The following is a 14,101-nucleotide window of genomic DNA, read 5'->3' on the forward strand; positions in this document are numbered from 1 at the left end:
CTTCAATGATCTGCAGATTGACTGAGAAACACTTGTATCTAAGTATATATTTTTTTAAGGTGGTAATATTTGGTGTAATTCATCCCTGTTTTATTGTTTCTCTTTTTGTTTGATTGGCTGTGTCCCATTAGTTGGCTTGGCGTATTATAACCTGGTGTATGATTGGGTCAAAGCTGCTGTCATGTTTGGGGTCATCAACACAGTGTCCAGACTGGACCACCTTGACCCACCTCAACCCCCAAAATGCATCACCATGCTATATGTGTTTGCTGAAACGTGTGTACACAGTAATACATCTCCCAACATTAATAAATAATCTTAATGTTCATTTATGTGATACTAAATTCTCCCATATTTTGTCTCCCTTGTAGTCACTTTGACAGAGGAATCAATGACTGGCTCTGCAAGTAAGTGTCTTAATAAGAAAAACTAATGTTTCAGATGCTAAATACTACACCGTTCCTTTAGTAGTACACAAAAGTATTCTGATAAAAACCTGGGGCCTCATGTAAAAAAGATTGCGCCGCTTACATTTACATTTACACATTTAGCAGACGCTTTTATCCAAAGCGACTTCCAAGAGAGAGCTTTACAAAAGAGCATAGGTCACTGATCATAACAACGAGGTAGTCCCAAACATGAAGCACACATTGTGAAAAAACTAAACAGGTGCCAAAAGGGAAGACCCATAAGAGCATGCAGTTATAGAAGTTACAAATTAAAACAACATGAACTACAAAAAGTGCAGGACTGTACCTGTAGAAGAACAATCAACAGTAAAATATTTCACAGCGAGTACAAGACTTAACTTAGTTATAACTAACCTACAAGAGCAACAAGTCACTCAATAAGAGTCATTGTGATCTTGGAGGAAACTTACATCAGGTCTAGCCAAGCATTCCTAAGTGCCGTTATACTCCCGGAACAAGTGCGTCTTAAACCTTTTCTTGAAGGTGGGGAGACAGTCAGTGTCCCTGATGGAGGTGGGGAGCTGGTTCCACCATTGGGGGGCCAGGCAGGAGAAGAGCTTGTGTTGGGACCGGGCGGTCTTGAGCGGTGGGACCACCAGGTGGTTGTCTGAAGAAGACCGTAGGTGGCGGGTGGGGGTGTAAGGTTGCAGGAGAGACTTGATGTAGTCGGGTGCAGTCCCGTTCACTGCCTCGGAAAGTCAGTACCAGGGTCTTGAATATGATACGGGCGTTGATGGGTAGCCAGTGGAGAGAGATGAGGAGCGGGGTAACATGGGAGCGTCTGGGTAGATTGTAGACCAGGCGGGCCGCTGCGTTCTGAATCCTCTGAAGAGGGCGGGTTGCACATGCTGGGAGACCAGCGAGCAGCGAGTTGCAGTAGTCCAACTTGGAGAGGACCAGTGCTTGGACTAGCAGCTGGGTGGAGTGCTCAGACAGGTATATCCTGATCTTCCGGATGTTGTAGAGGGTGAATCTACAAGACCGGGAGACTGTAGCATTGAGGGCCGTGAGGGAGAGCTCGTCATCCATAGTAACATACATTCTGGTACATACCAGAAGATGGCGTACGGCCTTAACTTGAGTACCTAAAAGTACCTACGCACACAAATATTCACATGTATAGAACCGGTCGTACGCCAGGTCCTTCACACCTTTCCTTTATAAATCCCAATCAACGTGAGATTCATCGCATGTGAACGAGCCACTGACCCCGCCTTGCCTCCTCCCATAAATTAATATGCAGATGGACTATAAATGCTCCCCTGAGGTAATTTCTTTGTCGAATTAAGATGGCTAAACACGCAACATACAAACATTTCACAGAGATTTCACCTTTTCATAGTTGAATAACAACAGTTTGGTGGGTAAAATGAACATACAGTAAACTTCAAAGTCCATTGACACCTCTTTCCTATGCAAATCTCAAACAGACAAAGTCTTGTAAGTTCCATCAGAGGCACTGTCCGCTCTGACCAAGAGTCGAACTACCAACTACGCCAACAAAAAGCTAGCGAAGCTCCCCCTACCGTCGAATCAAAATGGTGCCGGGAGATGAATTTGCAAAGCAGTTAGCTAGCCGGAGCCATATCTTCGTAAGGGGAACTGCTCTCTAAGCCTTGTTTTATCAACTTACAAATGTCTACATGAAACAAAAACATATTCAGGTAGGGGAGACTGGGTATGGTTGTAAGACTTTTTTCTTCAGCACCTAAAAATACCTTTCTTTTTTAACTACACGTGTGAAACTTTTAGGCAAAGTACCCATACTTGTCTACTACAAATGGCAACAATTTAAATGTCTTCAACTATATCACAGACTTGTGAGATGATGACAAATACAAGGTGGTCCTTTGTTACAACCAACCCCACTACCGGGGAAGGTTGTAACACATACTGGAGTAACTTGTAACAGGTAAACAAAATGCACAAAAACCAAGTGACATGCCACAACAACAGTTTTATTTTAAATGAATGGCTGCAACAATGAAATGTGTGAATATGGGGAGTGTATGTGCATATTGTGTGTGTTTGTGCATGCACACGTGTGATTGGTGTGTGCATGTCCGTACGTGCACATTCATATGTATATATCTGATGTTTTTTGCTTTTCGAGGCTCCTCCTCTTCCAATGCCAGCTTTACTGGTGTATCAGTGAGGATTTCCAAGCGCCTCTTCTTCCTACTCCTACCTGTCTCTTTGGTTGTAATACTTTAAAAACACGTGTTACAACCATCCCGGCCACTGTCACCCATTGTTTAGCTTGCTGTATTGGCATGGTGCTTTGAAATTAGCAGGAGGTTGATACACCATTCTTTACTAGAGAAACTACAGTTTGACCGGACATAACTCATACAACATTATCTACAACGGTAGAAATACTAAAGGAAAATGAATCTTTTTTTTACTTTTGTACTTCAGAATTAAATTTTTCTGCTCTAACTTCAGGAGAAATAGCAACACAGACTGGAAAACTCCATGTGGTATCGTAAAGGAAACCTGAGGAAACTGAAACTGTCACATGACTCCTATCTTATCCCTAAATCGTGGAATTGGTAGTGTTACAACTCTCCCCGTGTTACAACCATACCCAGTCTCCCCTATGTTTTTACGTATAATTTCATACAATTTTGTTGTTTTAAAATGACTTGTTACAGTCTTGATTACACAATGGTTTAATGCTAGAATCACCGCAGGAAAATTGACCGTCATGACGCGTTTGATTACGTCAAACTGATCTTATTTTGTTTAATGCCAATGTATTCCTTTCCAATCATTATCAAAACTACCCAATAAGACAATTTATTTAAAAAAATTACCTCAGGAAACGTTAACTTAATGGGTGACTTTAAAGTACACCCATGGGCCCCACACCAACCTGGCCATCACTCCGTATGAGGAGGAGGAGCTCAGCTATTGTTATACTGTGGATGGCAGACCATGGCTGGCCATTGAGCCGGGCCACCATAAAGGTTTACGCAATGGAGATGGTCAGAGCCTCAGGGAGGGACGGATGTTAAAGCATATAAACCATTCACTGCATGTGATTGCTAGCAAACATATTACACTTTCTCTGCTGGTCTTTCGTTGGCTATTTTTTAGTGCATTTAAAATGCCTAAGCGAAGCGGTCGAGAGTGTGGCTGTATTTCACAGCCTCGCAAAATGCAAAAAAAAAATCAAAACGATTACCTGCAAGCACGTAGAATGTATTGAAACATGCTGCGACACACAAAATACTTCTTAAAGCAGAGGGATGCACCGTGTTCGACAGCTTGTGGACATCAGTCCCTGGTCCCGGGACAGCCTCCCGAATTTGTCTGCCCTTTCAAATTCATACCTGTGTGTGCAGGCCTCTTCAACACTATCTGAGTGGGTTTTCTCCTGTGCAGGACATGCCATAAGTCAGGAGAGGTATCTTGCCAGAGAAGGGAAATATGGTAATTTTTCTGCAAAAGAACTGCTGAAGTTTGAAGCTGGTTTAGTTAGCATACCAATTCAACATGTATTGAGTCTCCAACCTCATCATCAAGGATTGATCACCCCCTCGAAGAGGAGGAGTTTTTTTACTTCCCTCACCAGCACCTACTTTCATCCACCAGACTCCATTCAGGTCCCCCTCCTCTCTATTTTACCCCTCATCCCCCCACCAGGGGCCTCATGTATAAGGGATTGCGCTGCTTTCATACCAGAAGATGGCGTACGGCCAAAACTTGAAAAGTACCTACGCTCAGAAATATTCAGATGTATAAAACCGGTCGTACGCCAGGTCCTGCGCACCTTTCCTTTATAAATCACAATCAACGTGAGATTGACCGCACGTGAACGAGCCACTGACCCCGCCTTCCCCCATAAATGAAAATGCAGATGGACGATAAATGCGCTCCTGAGGTCATTTCTTTGTCTGAATTACCGTATTTCTTCGAATAAACGCAACCATCGAATAAACGCGTCACCAAAAATGAACGTTAAACGTTGCAGCGTTTATTTGAAGAAATACGGTGACTGTGAGATCAAGGTTCTGACAACAGAGGTGGAGGCGAGAAAAGGTGTCCTGTTTGGCGGCCTGTCATCAGGTATTAGCAACAAAAGAATGACGGCGGAGTGGAAAACTGTCACAATTTGCGCCCTTTCTTGTTTTTAACCTGTAGCACTTTGAGATTTTATGAAAGTGCATTACAAATAAAATCATTATTATTATAGGGCCATAAATGCTGTGGGTTCAGAGAACCGGACCATGGCAGAAATTAAGAAGAAATGGTCCGATGTAAAACTTTAAATGAAGAAACAAGTGGTGGCGCATCGTAACAGCATGGCAGATATAGAGTTAGCGTGACATTTCCAGAGTGATTTTGTCGTTCGTTCGACACCCTCAAGTTTAACAGAAGTTATTAAATTGTGGCGGATTAAACAGCTATATACCATTTCCCGTTTTTGGTTTTGGCATTTTGATGTGATCATCCACATTAATGATCAAACTTTTATTTGTATGTTTTTTGAATAGTCAACGTCATAAATGTGGCAGTGGAAACTTTATTTTGTAATGTTTGGTGAGTCTTGGCACTTTTACATTTACATTTATTCATTTAGCAGACGCTTTTATCCAAAGCGACTTCCAAGAGAGAGCTTTACAAAGTGCATAGGTCACTGATAATAACAACAAGATAGCCCCACAGCATTGCGGGTAGTCAAAAACAAGAAGTACATATTGTGAACAACCAAAAAATAGTGCTAAATGGAAGAAACCATAAGAGCATGTAGTTAAACAAGTTAAAATTACACAACATTAATCTCTAAGTGCAGGTGTACCTGTAGGAAAGCAATAAAAATAGGATTAACTAAAATAGAATACAACAGTTTAAATCAGCTACCACTAACCAACAAGAGCAACAGTCTAAGCAAGAGTCATTGTGATCCTTGAGGAAACTAGCGTTGGGTTCAGCAAACCATTCCTAAGTACCATTGTACTCCCGGAACAAGTGCGTCTTGAGCCTTCTCTTGAAGGTGGAGAGACAGTCCGTGTCTCTGATGGAGGTGGGGAGTTGATTCCACCACTGGGGTGCCAGGCAGGAGAAGAGTTTGTGCTGGGACCGGGCGGTCTTGAGAGGTGGGACCACCAGGCGGTTGTCTGAGGAAGACCGTAGGTGGCGGGTGGGGGTGTAAGGCTGCAGGAGAGACTTGATATAGTCGGGCGCAGTCCCGTTCACTGCCTCGGGGTCTTGAATCTGATGCGGGCCGTTATGGGTAGCCAGTGGAGGGAGATGAGGAGCGGGGTAACGTGGGAGTGTCTGGGTAGATTGTAGACCAGACGGGCCACTGCGTTCTGAATTCTCTGAAGAGGGCGGGTTGCGCATGATGGGAGACCGGCGAGCAGCGAGTTGCAGTAGTCCAGCTTGGAGAGGACAAGTGCTTGGACAAGCAGCTGGGTGGAGTGCTCAGACAGGTATCTCTTGATCTTCCGGATGTTGTAGAGGGTGAATCTACACGACCGGGAGACCGCAGCAATGTGGGCCGTGAGGGAGAGCTCGTCATCCATGGTAACCCCAAGGTTCCTGGCAGAGGATGAGGGGGTCACCGTCGCAGATCCCAGGGTGATTGAGAAGTCATGGGAGATGGAGGGTTTGGCCGGGATGATGAGAAGTTCCGTTTTGGCAAGGTTCAGCTGGAGGTGGTGCTCAGTCATGATGGTGGTGGTGCTCACCACTTTTCAGTTAGGATTCCCATGTTACAGAGCCAGACAAGACTTTGCGGATGGTCCGCACATTCCCACGTTTGCTCAAAGGTTTCCGTGACGTTTATACATGAGGCCCCAGGTCTGTTCATTTACATTTACATTTAGTCATTTAGCAGACGCTCTTATCCAGAGCGACTTACAGTAAGTACAGGGACATTCCCCCCGAGGCAAGTAGGGTGAAGTGCCTTGCCCAAGGACACAACGTAATTTGGCACGCCGGGGAATCGAGCCGGTAACCTTCTGATCACTATCCCAACTCCCTCACCGCTCAGCCATTTGACTCCCTGTTCACACAGACAAGGTGGTCAAAGCAGCCCGTAAACGTCTCTACTTCCCGAGGAGACTGAAGAAGTTTGGTATGGACTCAGTCATCCTCACTAACTTTTACAGATGCACTATACAGAGCATTCTGACTGATTGTATTACAGTGTGGTATGGGAGCTGCACAGACAGGGACCGCAAGGCCCTACAAAGTGTTGTCCGTTGTGCTGAGTTCATCATCGGCAGTAAGCTCCCAGCCCTACAGGACACCTACCACACACGTTGCCTCAGGAAAGCTGGCAGGATTCTAAGAGACTGTTACCCCCCATCCTTCAGTCTCTTTACCCCGTTTCCCACACGCAGACTGGACAACAGTTTCTACCCAAGGGCCATCAGGCTTCTGAATGGACACTGATATGGACATTGATTCACTGCACACTAGTCACTTAAACACTGTCACTTTCAGCTACTGGTTGCACTATCAGTAACATTGCACTACTGTACCTCACTGTACTTCGCAATCAGGCTCCTGTATGGTCATTGACAGTCACTGATCTGGAATTTTGCACTATTGTACTGTACTCCACCTAGGTTAGAATAGGTTATAGGGGGGGCGCTGTTGAGCATGCCTAGAGAGTAGACGTGGCTTCCGCAGCTCCTGCAAAATCCTAAATTTAATTAATATTTTGTGAACCTTACAAATACTTCGACGCGAATATTTCGTACACCAAACGTTTGATATCTATATAATGTAGCACAAGACTCCTAAAGACTCCAGAGAAAGTCGGGCAACCTCAAGAAACACGACGAACTCGGAGGATGCTAATTCCAAAACTATGGATGCACTAGCGAAAGCTGTTGGTGTTATCCAAGCTTCCATCGACTCATTCCGAGAAGAAAACCGGGCGTCTATTGCTTCTTTACACACAACGCTTAATGCACTTGGCCAGAGAATTACGAGTGTGGAGGAAGGACTTAATGAACTGGATAAAAGATTGGACGGTGTGGAGCTATCACAAACTTCCTAAGCTAAGGAGAATTGCGAGCTAAGGGAGAAAGTATCATACCTGGAGAATTACACAAGAAGGCAGAACATTAGAATCGTTGGGATAAAGGAAAACAGAGGGAACAAAGCCAACGGAGTTCATCGCTAATCTACTTGTAGGGTTGTTTGGAGAAGATAACTTTCAAATGTCACTGCCTGTGGATAGAGCTCATCGAAGCCTAGCTCTTAAGCTGCGAGGTGGCGACAAACCCCGACCGTTCATTGTAAAGCTACATCACTTCCAGACCAAAGAGCGGATCCTGCGCCTTGCGCGGGAGAAAGGTGCGCTTGCCTACAATGGATCAAGAATTCATATATTCCCCGACTTCAGCCCGGACGTCAACAAATCATTTCTGCATTATGCATGTAGCCACGCTAGTGCTAAACAACTATTTAACTGGTCGGCTCCAGGACGCCGGGTAAGTAGCTAGCTCCTGAGACTTCTCACCAAAAGAACGAAGGGGAACCTTCGAGTAAGTTACCTAGCGAAAAGTAGCCACAACTTTCCTTGACTTTTAGCTACGGCACTAATGCTGAAAGCTCGCTTATATAGCTGTTGGTCTTACTAGAACGGCGTATGTATGCATTGTTGCTAACGTGTGCTGTCGTTGTGACTGTGCATATGTGAGAAAGACGAATGAGTGACAGAGAGACGGAGGGAGGGCAGGGGAAAGGAAATGCAGCTGAACGAATACGCTGCGTGTTTTAACCTAAATAGCGATAAAAAAAAAATGTTTCACGACACACAATATGTGGCGGCCGGTGTTGATTCTGTGGCGCACCGCCACAAATTTGTCTATGTGTGGGAAACACTGCTCTCTATGGCTAAAGGAGGATGACACAGCCCCTGCGTGGCTTCAAATTGAACTTGCAACAAGTAGGCCACACTAGTGATGGGAAGTTCGGTTCTTTTTACTGATTCGGTTCTTTGAATCTCGTTCAGTAAAATGAACGAATCTTTTTTCGAGTCATTTGTTCATTTCGGGGGGGGGGGGGGGGGGGGGGGGGGCTATACGTCCACTGCACTGTAGGTTAGTGCATGACATGTGCACCAGCAAATACTATTTCAAAATAAATTCCTGCATTAAAATAATGTATCATGAGTTTGTATTGTTTGTTCATGTATTATCACACTAGCATTTAATTATCACGTCAAACAATTACACTGCACTAAACTGTAAGTGTAAATGTAAAGTGAAAATAACAAAACCAGTCAGTATGATGACTTGAGCGAATATCATTCATTCACGTCTTACTAAAACAGCGGCCACGCGAAAGGGAATAAGGAAACTGTTTCCTCTACTAAAAAATACAATGCGGGTCACGTGAAAAAAGGATCCAAAGACTCGTAGAAAGACCGAGTCGGGGAAGGAACTAATCATTCGTTTCCTCTAGCTACAGAGCCTATGCAGGTCACGTGAAAAATGATCCAAAGACTCGTAGAAAGACCGAGTCGGGAAAGGAACGAATCGTTCGTTTCCTCTAGCTACAGAGCCTATGCAGGTCACGTGAAAAATGACCCAAAGACTCGTAGAAAGACCTAGTCGGGAAATTAACGAATCACTCGTTGAGAGGACTCGTTACTCCCGAGTCCTTATAAGGATTCGTTCAAAATGAACGAATCGTTCACGAACGACACATCACTAGGCCACACTCACTTCCTGCTTTACTCTGTGCATCTTTACCAACACTAGTGAATAATGTGAATGGAAATGTAATTGTGAATCAGTCTTTGCGCATCCTCAAACAATTCAAAAAATGCTTAGGCATCCAAAACATCTCTATCTACTCTCCAATAACAAATAATCATCTTTTCCAGCCATCTCTGTTAGACAATGGCTTCAAGATCTGGCGTGATAAAGGTGTACATAGCATAAGGGACCTTTATTTTGAAAACACTTTTGCCAGCTTTGAACAGCTGTCCGCAAAATATGAATTGACAAATGCTCACTTCTTTCGCTACTTACAAGTCAGAGATTTTGTGTGTAAGAAGTTTCCTAACTTTCCAAACCTCCCTCCCTTATCCTGCTTGGACTCTTTGTTAAAGGTTAATTTGTTAAAAAGAGGTAGAGTATCAATGATTTATGCAGAGATCATGAACATACTGAGTCCCTCTGTATCACATATAAGGGAGGAATGGGTAAATGATATTGGGGTAACACTTTCTGATGAAGAATGGGAGATGGCTCTTTTTAGGGTACATGCCTCGTCTATTTGCTCAAGACATGCCTTAATACAGTTTAAAGTATTGCACCGTCTACACTATTTAAAAGTTAGATTTGCAAGAATATTTCCAGATATAAACCCTGCGTGTGACCGATGCAAACAGGCCCCTGCGACCAACGGCCATATGTTATGGTCTTGCCCAAAACTTACTGAGTTCTGGGATTCCTATTTCAAAACAATTTCCCAAATATATAACTATCATATTCAGTCATCATCTGCAATTGCCGTCTTTGGTATCACACCGTGTTCAGAAGAATCCAATCCACCAGCAAACCTACAAAGGGTCATTGCTTTCTCCTCGTTATTGGCTAAGCGTGCCATTCTTTTTAAATGGAAAGATCCAAAGCCTCCAACACATAGTCAATGGATAAGAGACATGATGCAAAACATAAAACTAGAAAAAATAAGATGTACACTGAATGGCTCACTAAAGAAATTTCATAAAACATGGGATCCTTTTATACAACATGTAAATATGTTACCTGGCCTAGAACTGTAAATATATATTGTATTGTATCTTGTCACTGTAGTATATCTTGTCACTATTGATCTGCCCTACTCGTATACCGAAATATACTGGGATGCTGTTTTTTTTTTCTTTTTTTCCCTTAGGTATGTCTGTCATTTGTCATGTGAGGTGTCAATTGTTGTTGTTATATAATTTTGTATCATATAACTTCTGAAATGTATTGTCTGTAAAGTGGTAGAAAATCACAATAAAGAAAGTGTTTAAAAAAAAAAAAGAATAGGTTATAGGGTTGTAATAGGTTTTATGTGCAATTAGGGTTAGTATAGTTATCTGTATATTTAGGAAGTTTTGGTATTAGGTTTAGTATAGTCGATTATTTAGGTTTAGTAATAGTCGATTATTTATAGCTATCTGTATATTTAGGAAGTTTCACTTATTTAAGCTCAGCATAGATGTAAATTATGTTCCGTGTACTTATATGTAATGTTATGCCAGGTGCTTGCGTTGTCTTGTCTTAAGAATTTCAGTGCCCAGTCTGACCTTGTGTTGTTCTGTGTACCTGACAAATAAAAGACTTGAACTTGAATTTATGTAGGTCATCGGATTTAGGATCCTGCGACAATGGAGTAAAAATGTTTTCAAGTTGTAGGGTTGGTTGTCGGGGAGGTGTTTTGCTGGTTTTACTTCTCCCAGCTGTTCTCGGCTGTGTCCAGCTGTATGCAGGGTTTGAGAAATGTTTCTGCCTGTGTGGTAATGAAGGCCAGCCAGTTGCATCAGAAATCTCAGGGTGCTGGGCTTTGCCTGTTAGCCGTCCTCCCACATCCTGCATCTTCGGCTTTGCACCGAGAGAGTTCCAGGGAGGACTACCATTCGAGGATTCATTAACAGCTACACAGCCCTCCTGTTTCTTGGTAGGCTTGGCGGTGCTAGTTAGCCGTGTCTTAGCTTGCACTTGTCCAAGATTTTGAGTCCATGGTAAAGTGGTATCCATTTACCTCAACGTTCACTTTTAGTCGGTGGATCTTTATTTCCAAGACTGCAATCTTCTGTAGGAGTTTGTGGTAGTCGTCCATGGAGAGGGATGGCATCGTGCTGCTACTTAGCTTTAGCTTAGCTGCTAAGTAGCCTATAGCAATTTATCTTTAAACCAGTGGAAATATGGCAATAGCCTGTTAAATCTACAAAGAAATAAAGTACCAGGTATTTTCAAGTGTCCAGGAGCTGCTGCTCTAAGATTCTCACCAAAGACAAACAAGGATATCAGAAGGTATTAGCAGATCAAATGCAAACATAGGCGAGAGCAAGCAGCAAAGCATTTGCACTCAGCGTTATCTCGGCATAGGCGAAAGACAGAGAGTACCGGGTTGGACCCCCTTTTGCTTTCAGAACTGCCTTAATTCTTCGTGGTATACTTTCAACAAGGTGTTGGAAACATTCCTCAGAGATTTTTGTCTATATTGACATGATAGCATCACGCAGTTGCTGCAGATTTGACGGCTGCACATCCATGATGCAAATCTCCCGTTCCACCACGTCCCAAAGTTGCTGTATTAGATTGAGATCTGGTGACTGTGGAAGGCCATTGGAGTACAGTGAACTCATTGCCATGTTAAGAAACCAGTTTGAGATGATTTGAGCTTTGTGAAATGGTGCATTATCCTGCTGGAAGTAGCCAGCAGAAGATGGGTACACTGTGGTCATAAAGGGATGGTCAGCAACAATACTCAGGTAGGCTGTTGTGTTTAAACAATGTTAGTACTAAGGGGCCCAAAGTGTGCCAAGGAAATATCCTCCACACCGTTACACCACCACCACCAGCCTACTATTTAAAGTTATATAAAGTTATACTATATTTTAAGTTTTCACTCGTTTGATAGCTGGTGCTAGCTGGCTAGTTGTTTTCGTCAAAAGAATTCACTTATTTAGCATCAATTTTTAAAGACCGGGAAGGCAACACGTATAGTTTTCTACCCGCGCGCGTTGCTGCCTCGGGAATGTCGAACGAGTGAAAACTTTAAATAGTAGAGTAGAATAAACTGGTATAAATAAGCCTAAATACAAAACTTCCTACCTAGTAACCAGTATAGCAACCATGACAGTTTCCTGCTAGCACGCATAGATATCTCGGGAATTAAGGTTGGCATAGCTACGGATGCGTCCTTGCTTCGGAACGGCGTTGTGACGTCAGGTAGGACACTATTTGGCCCTAGGACACTATTTGGCCTGACAGCACCATTGAAAGCATCCTGTCCAGCTGCATCACTGTGTGGGGCAGTAGCTGCACTGAACATAGCAAGAAAGCACTGCAAAGCATAGTGAACACAGCTGGTAAGATCCTTGGTGCCCCACTCCCTTCTTTGCAAGACAAATAATCCACCCGCCTTACCCGGAAGCTACCTCGACTGTGAATGACACCAGTCACCCTGCACACAGTCTGTTCAGCCTCCTACCCTCTGAAAGAAGGTATAGGAGCCTCTGTTGCCGCACCACCAGACTCAGAAATGGCTTCATAAACCAAGCTGTCAGGAAGCTAAATTCTCTCCCCTCACTCCCCCCAGCCATATCCTCCAGTCTAACAGGAAGCTGAAAATCCCCCCCCCACCACCCCTAAAAAAAATCATTCAGGACTCTGCACTTTAATCACTTGTATTATGTTTAAAATGGTATTATGTATTTACATTTAGTCATTTAGCGGACGCTCTTATCCACAGCGACTTACACCACTTGTACTTACTGTAAGTCGCTCTGGATAAGAGCGTCTGCTAAATGACTAAATGTAAATGTAAAACCCGGAACTTCCATATATTGGTTGGCAGGTGATTGGATGAACCATCAGTCTATTACCGTCATTAGCAAATCTAGCCATTTTAATCTTTGCAAGACATTTTAATCTCACGATGCCCGATATCTGCGTCCAAAGTTTTGCTCACAAAGAAAACAAAGTTCCTGAGTGCTAATACAACTTAATGTAATTCAACATCTGTTTTAGTAGAATGGTATTTACACAAATATTACTTCAGAGGACGGCTCAAGGTGGTTGAAGCTTTATAAGAAGGCTCCAGAGGGAGAGGCTGCTGGCAAGGAAAAAACGATGCCCAGTGTGTGCAACCACTTCTAAAGAGCCAGCATCCTTGGCTACCACACAGGATACACTCAGAGCCAATCGATTATTCTGTATTCTAACATATTACTTCAAATAGGTAGAATCTTAGATATTTGTAGACTATGTTTTATGTTACAGAAGCTGTAGAAAGACAAACCATAGGGGCAAGTTATTAGAATTTTGAGTTTTGAGATTTATATGGAGGTTTGTATAGATTTAACCTTTGTATTTGTTCATGTTATGCCATGGAAACAGTAGCCTGGCTCTGCCCTCCTACGCACTTCCGCTCAATTTGGATTTTGCTTCTGTACTAGGTCTGGGAGCTCGGCTCTGAAGTCGGTTTCCAGAAACACATTTTTTGTAGGTCCAATCAGCGAACGGAGGGGGTGGCTGAGAACGATGACGTTAATGTCGTGCACTTGTTTGAGTAGTTCAGTAATGGCGGCGGAGAAATATGCGAGCGAAACTATTCTGCGGTTGTGGCAACGCTGCCGAATATAGGTTAAAGCCGGAGCAAGAACATTCCTTGCTGAGTTTTGTTGGTGGCCATGATGTTGTGGCCCTCCTCCCTACGAGGTTCGGGAAAAGTTTGATTTTCCAGCTACGGCAGCTAGCTCCGTTACAGTAGTGGTGAAGGAGTTAGCTAAGGCGAACGCTTGCGATTGGTTATGGCAAATCAGAGTGGCTCTGGGCGGATCCAATAGTTTTGAACTTCAACAGAGGACCCGCCTTCAAGGAAGTTAACGTTTGTCAATGGAGAGATCCCAGACCCTCTGTACAAATGAAATGTACGAGGGT

General features: G+C 43.5%; 1 protein-coding gene across 4 annotated transcripts in view; it reads left to right on the forward strand.

Annotated features, from left to right (window-relative positions):
* Nucleotides 1–14,101, forward strand: part of LOC124466321 (protein-cysteine N-palmitoyltransferase HHAT-like protein) — a 68,972-nt gene that overhangs the window by 45,979 nt on the left and 8,892 nt on the right. For all 4 annotated transcript variants that reach the window (XM_047018132.1, XM_047018129.1, XM_047018131.1 and 1 more), the window contains 2 exons: nucleotides 132–276; nucleotides 372–407. In XM_047018132.1, the coding sequence (XP_046874088.1) occupies nucleotides 132–276; nucleotides 372–407 (181 nt within the window). The remainder of the gene's footprint in view (nucleotides 1–131; nucleotides 277–371; nucleotides 408–14,101) is intronic.

The sequence above is a fragment of the Hypomesus transpacificus genome, unplaced genomic scaffold, assembly GCF_021917145.1.
Source record: "Hypomesus transpacificus isolate Combined female unplaced genomic scaffold, fHypTra1 scaffold_91, whole genome shotgun sequence".
NCBI classification, from domain to species: Eukaryota; Metazoa; Chordata; class Actinopteri; order Osmeriformes; family Osmeridae; genus Hypomesus; species Hypomesus transpacificus.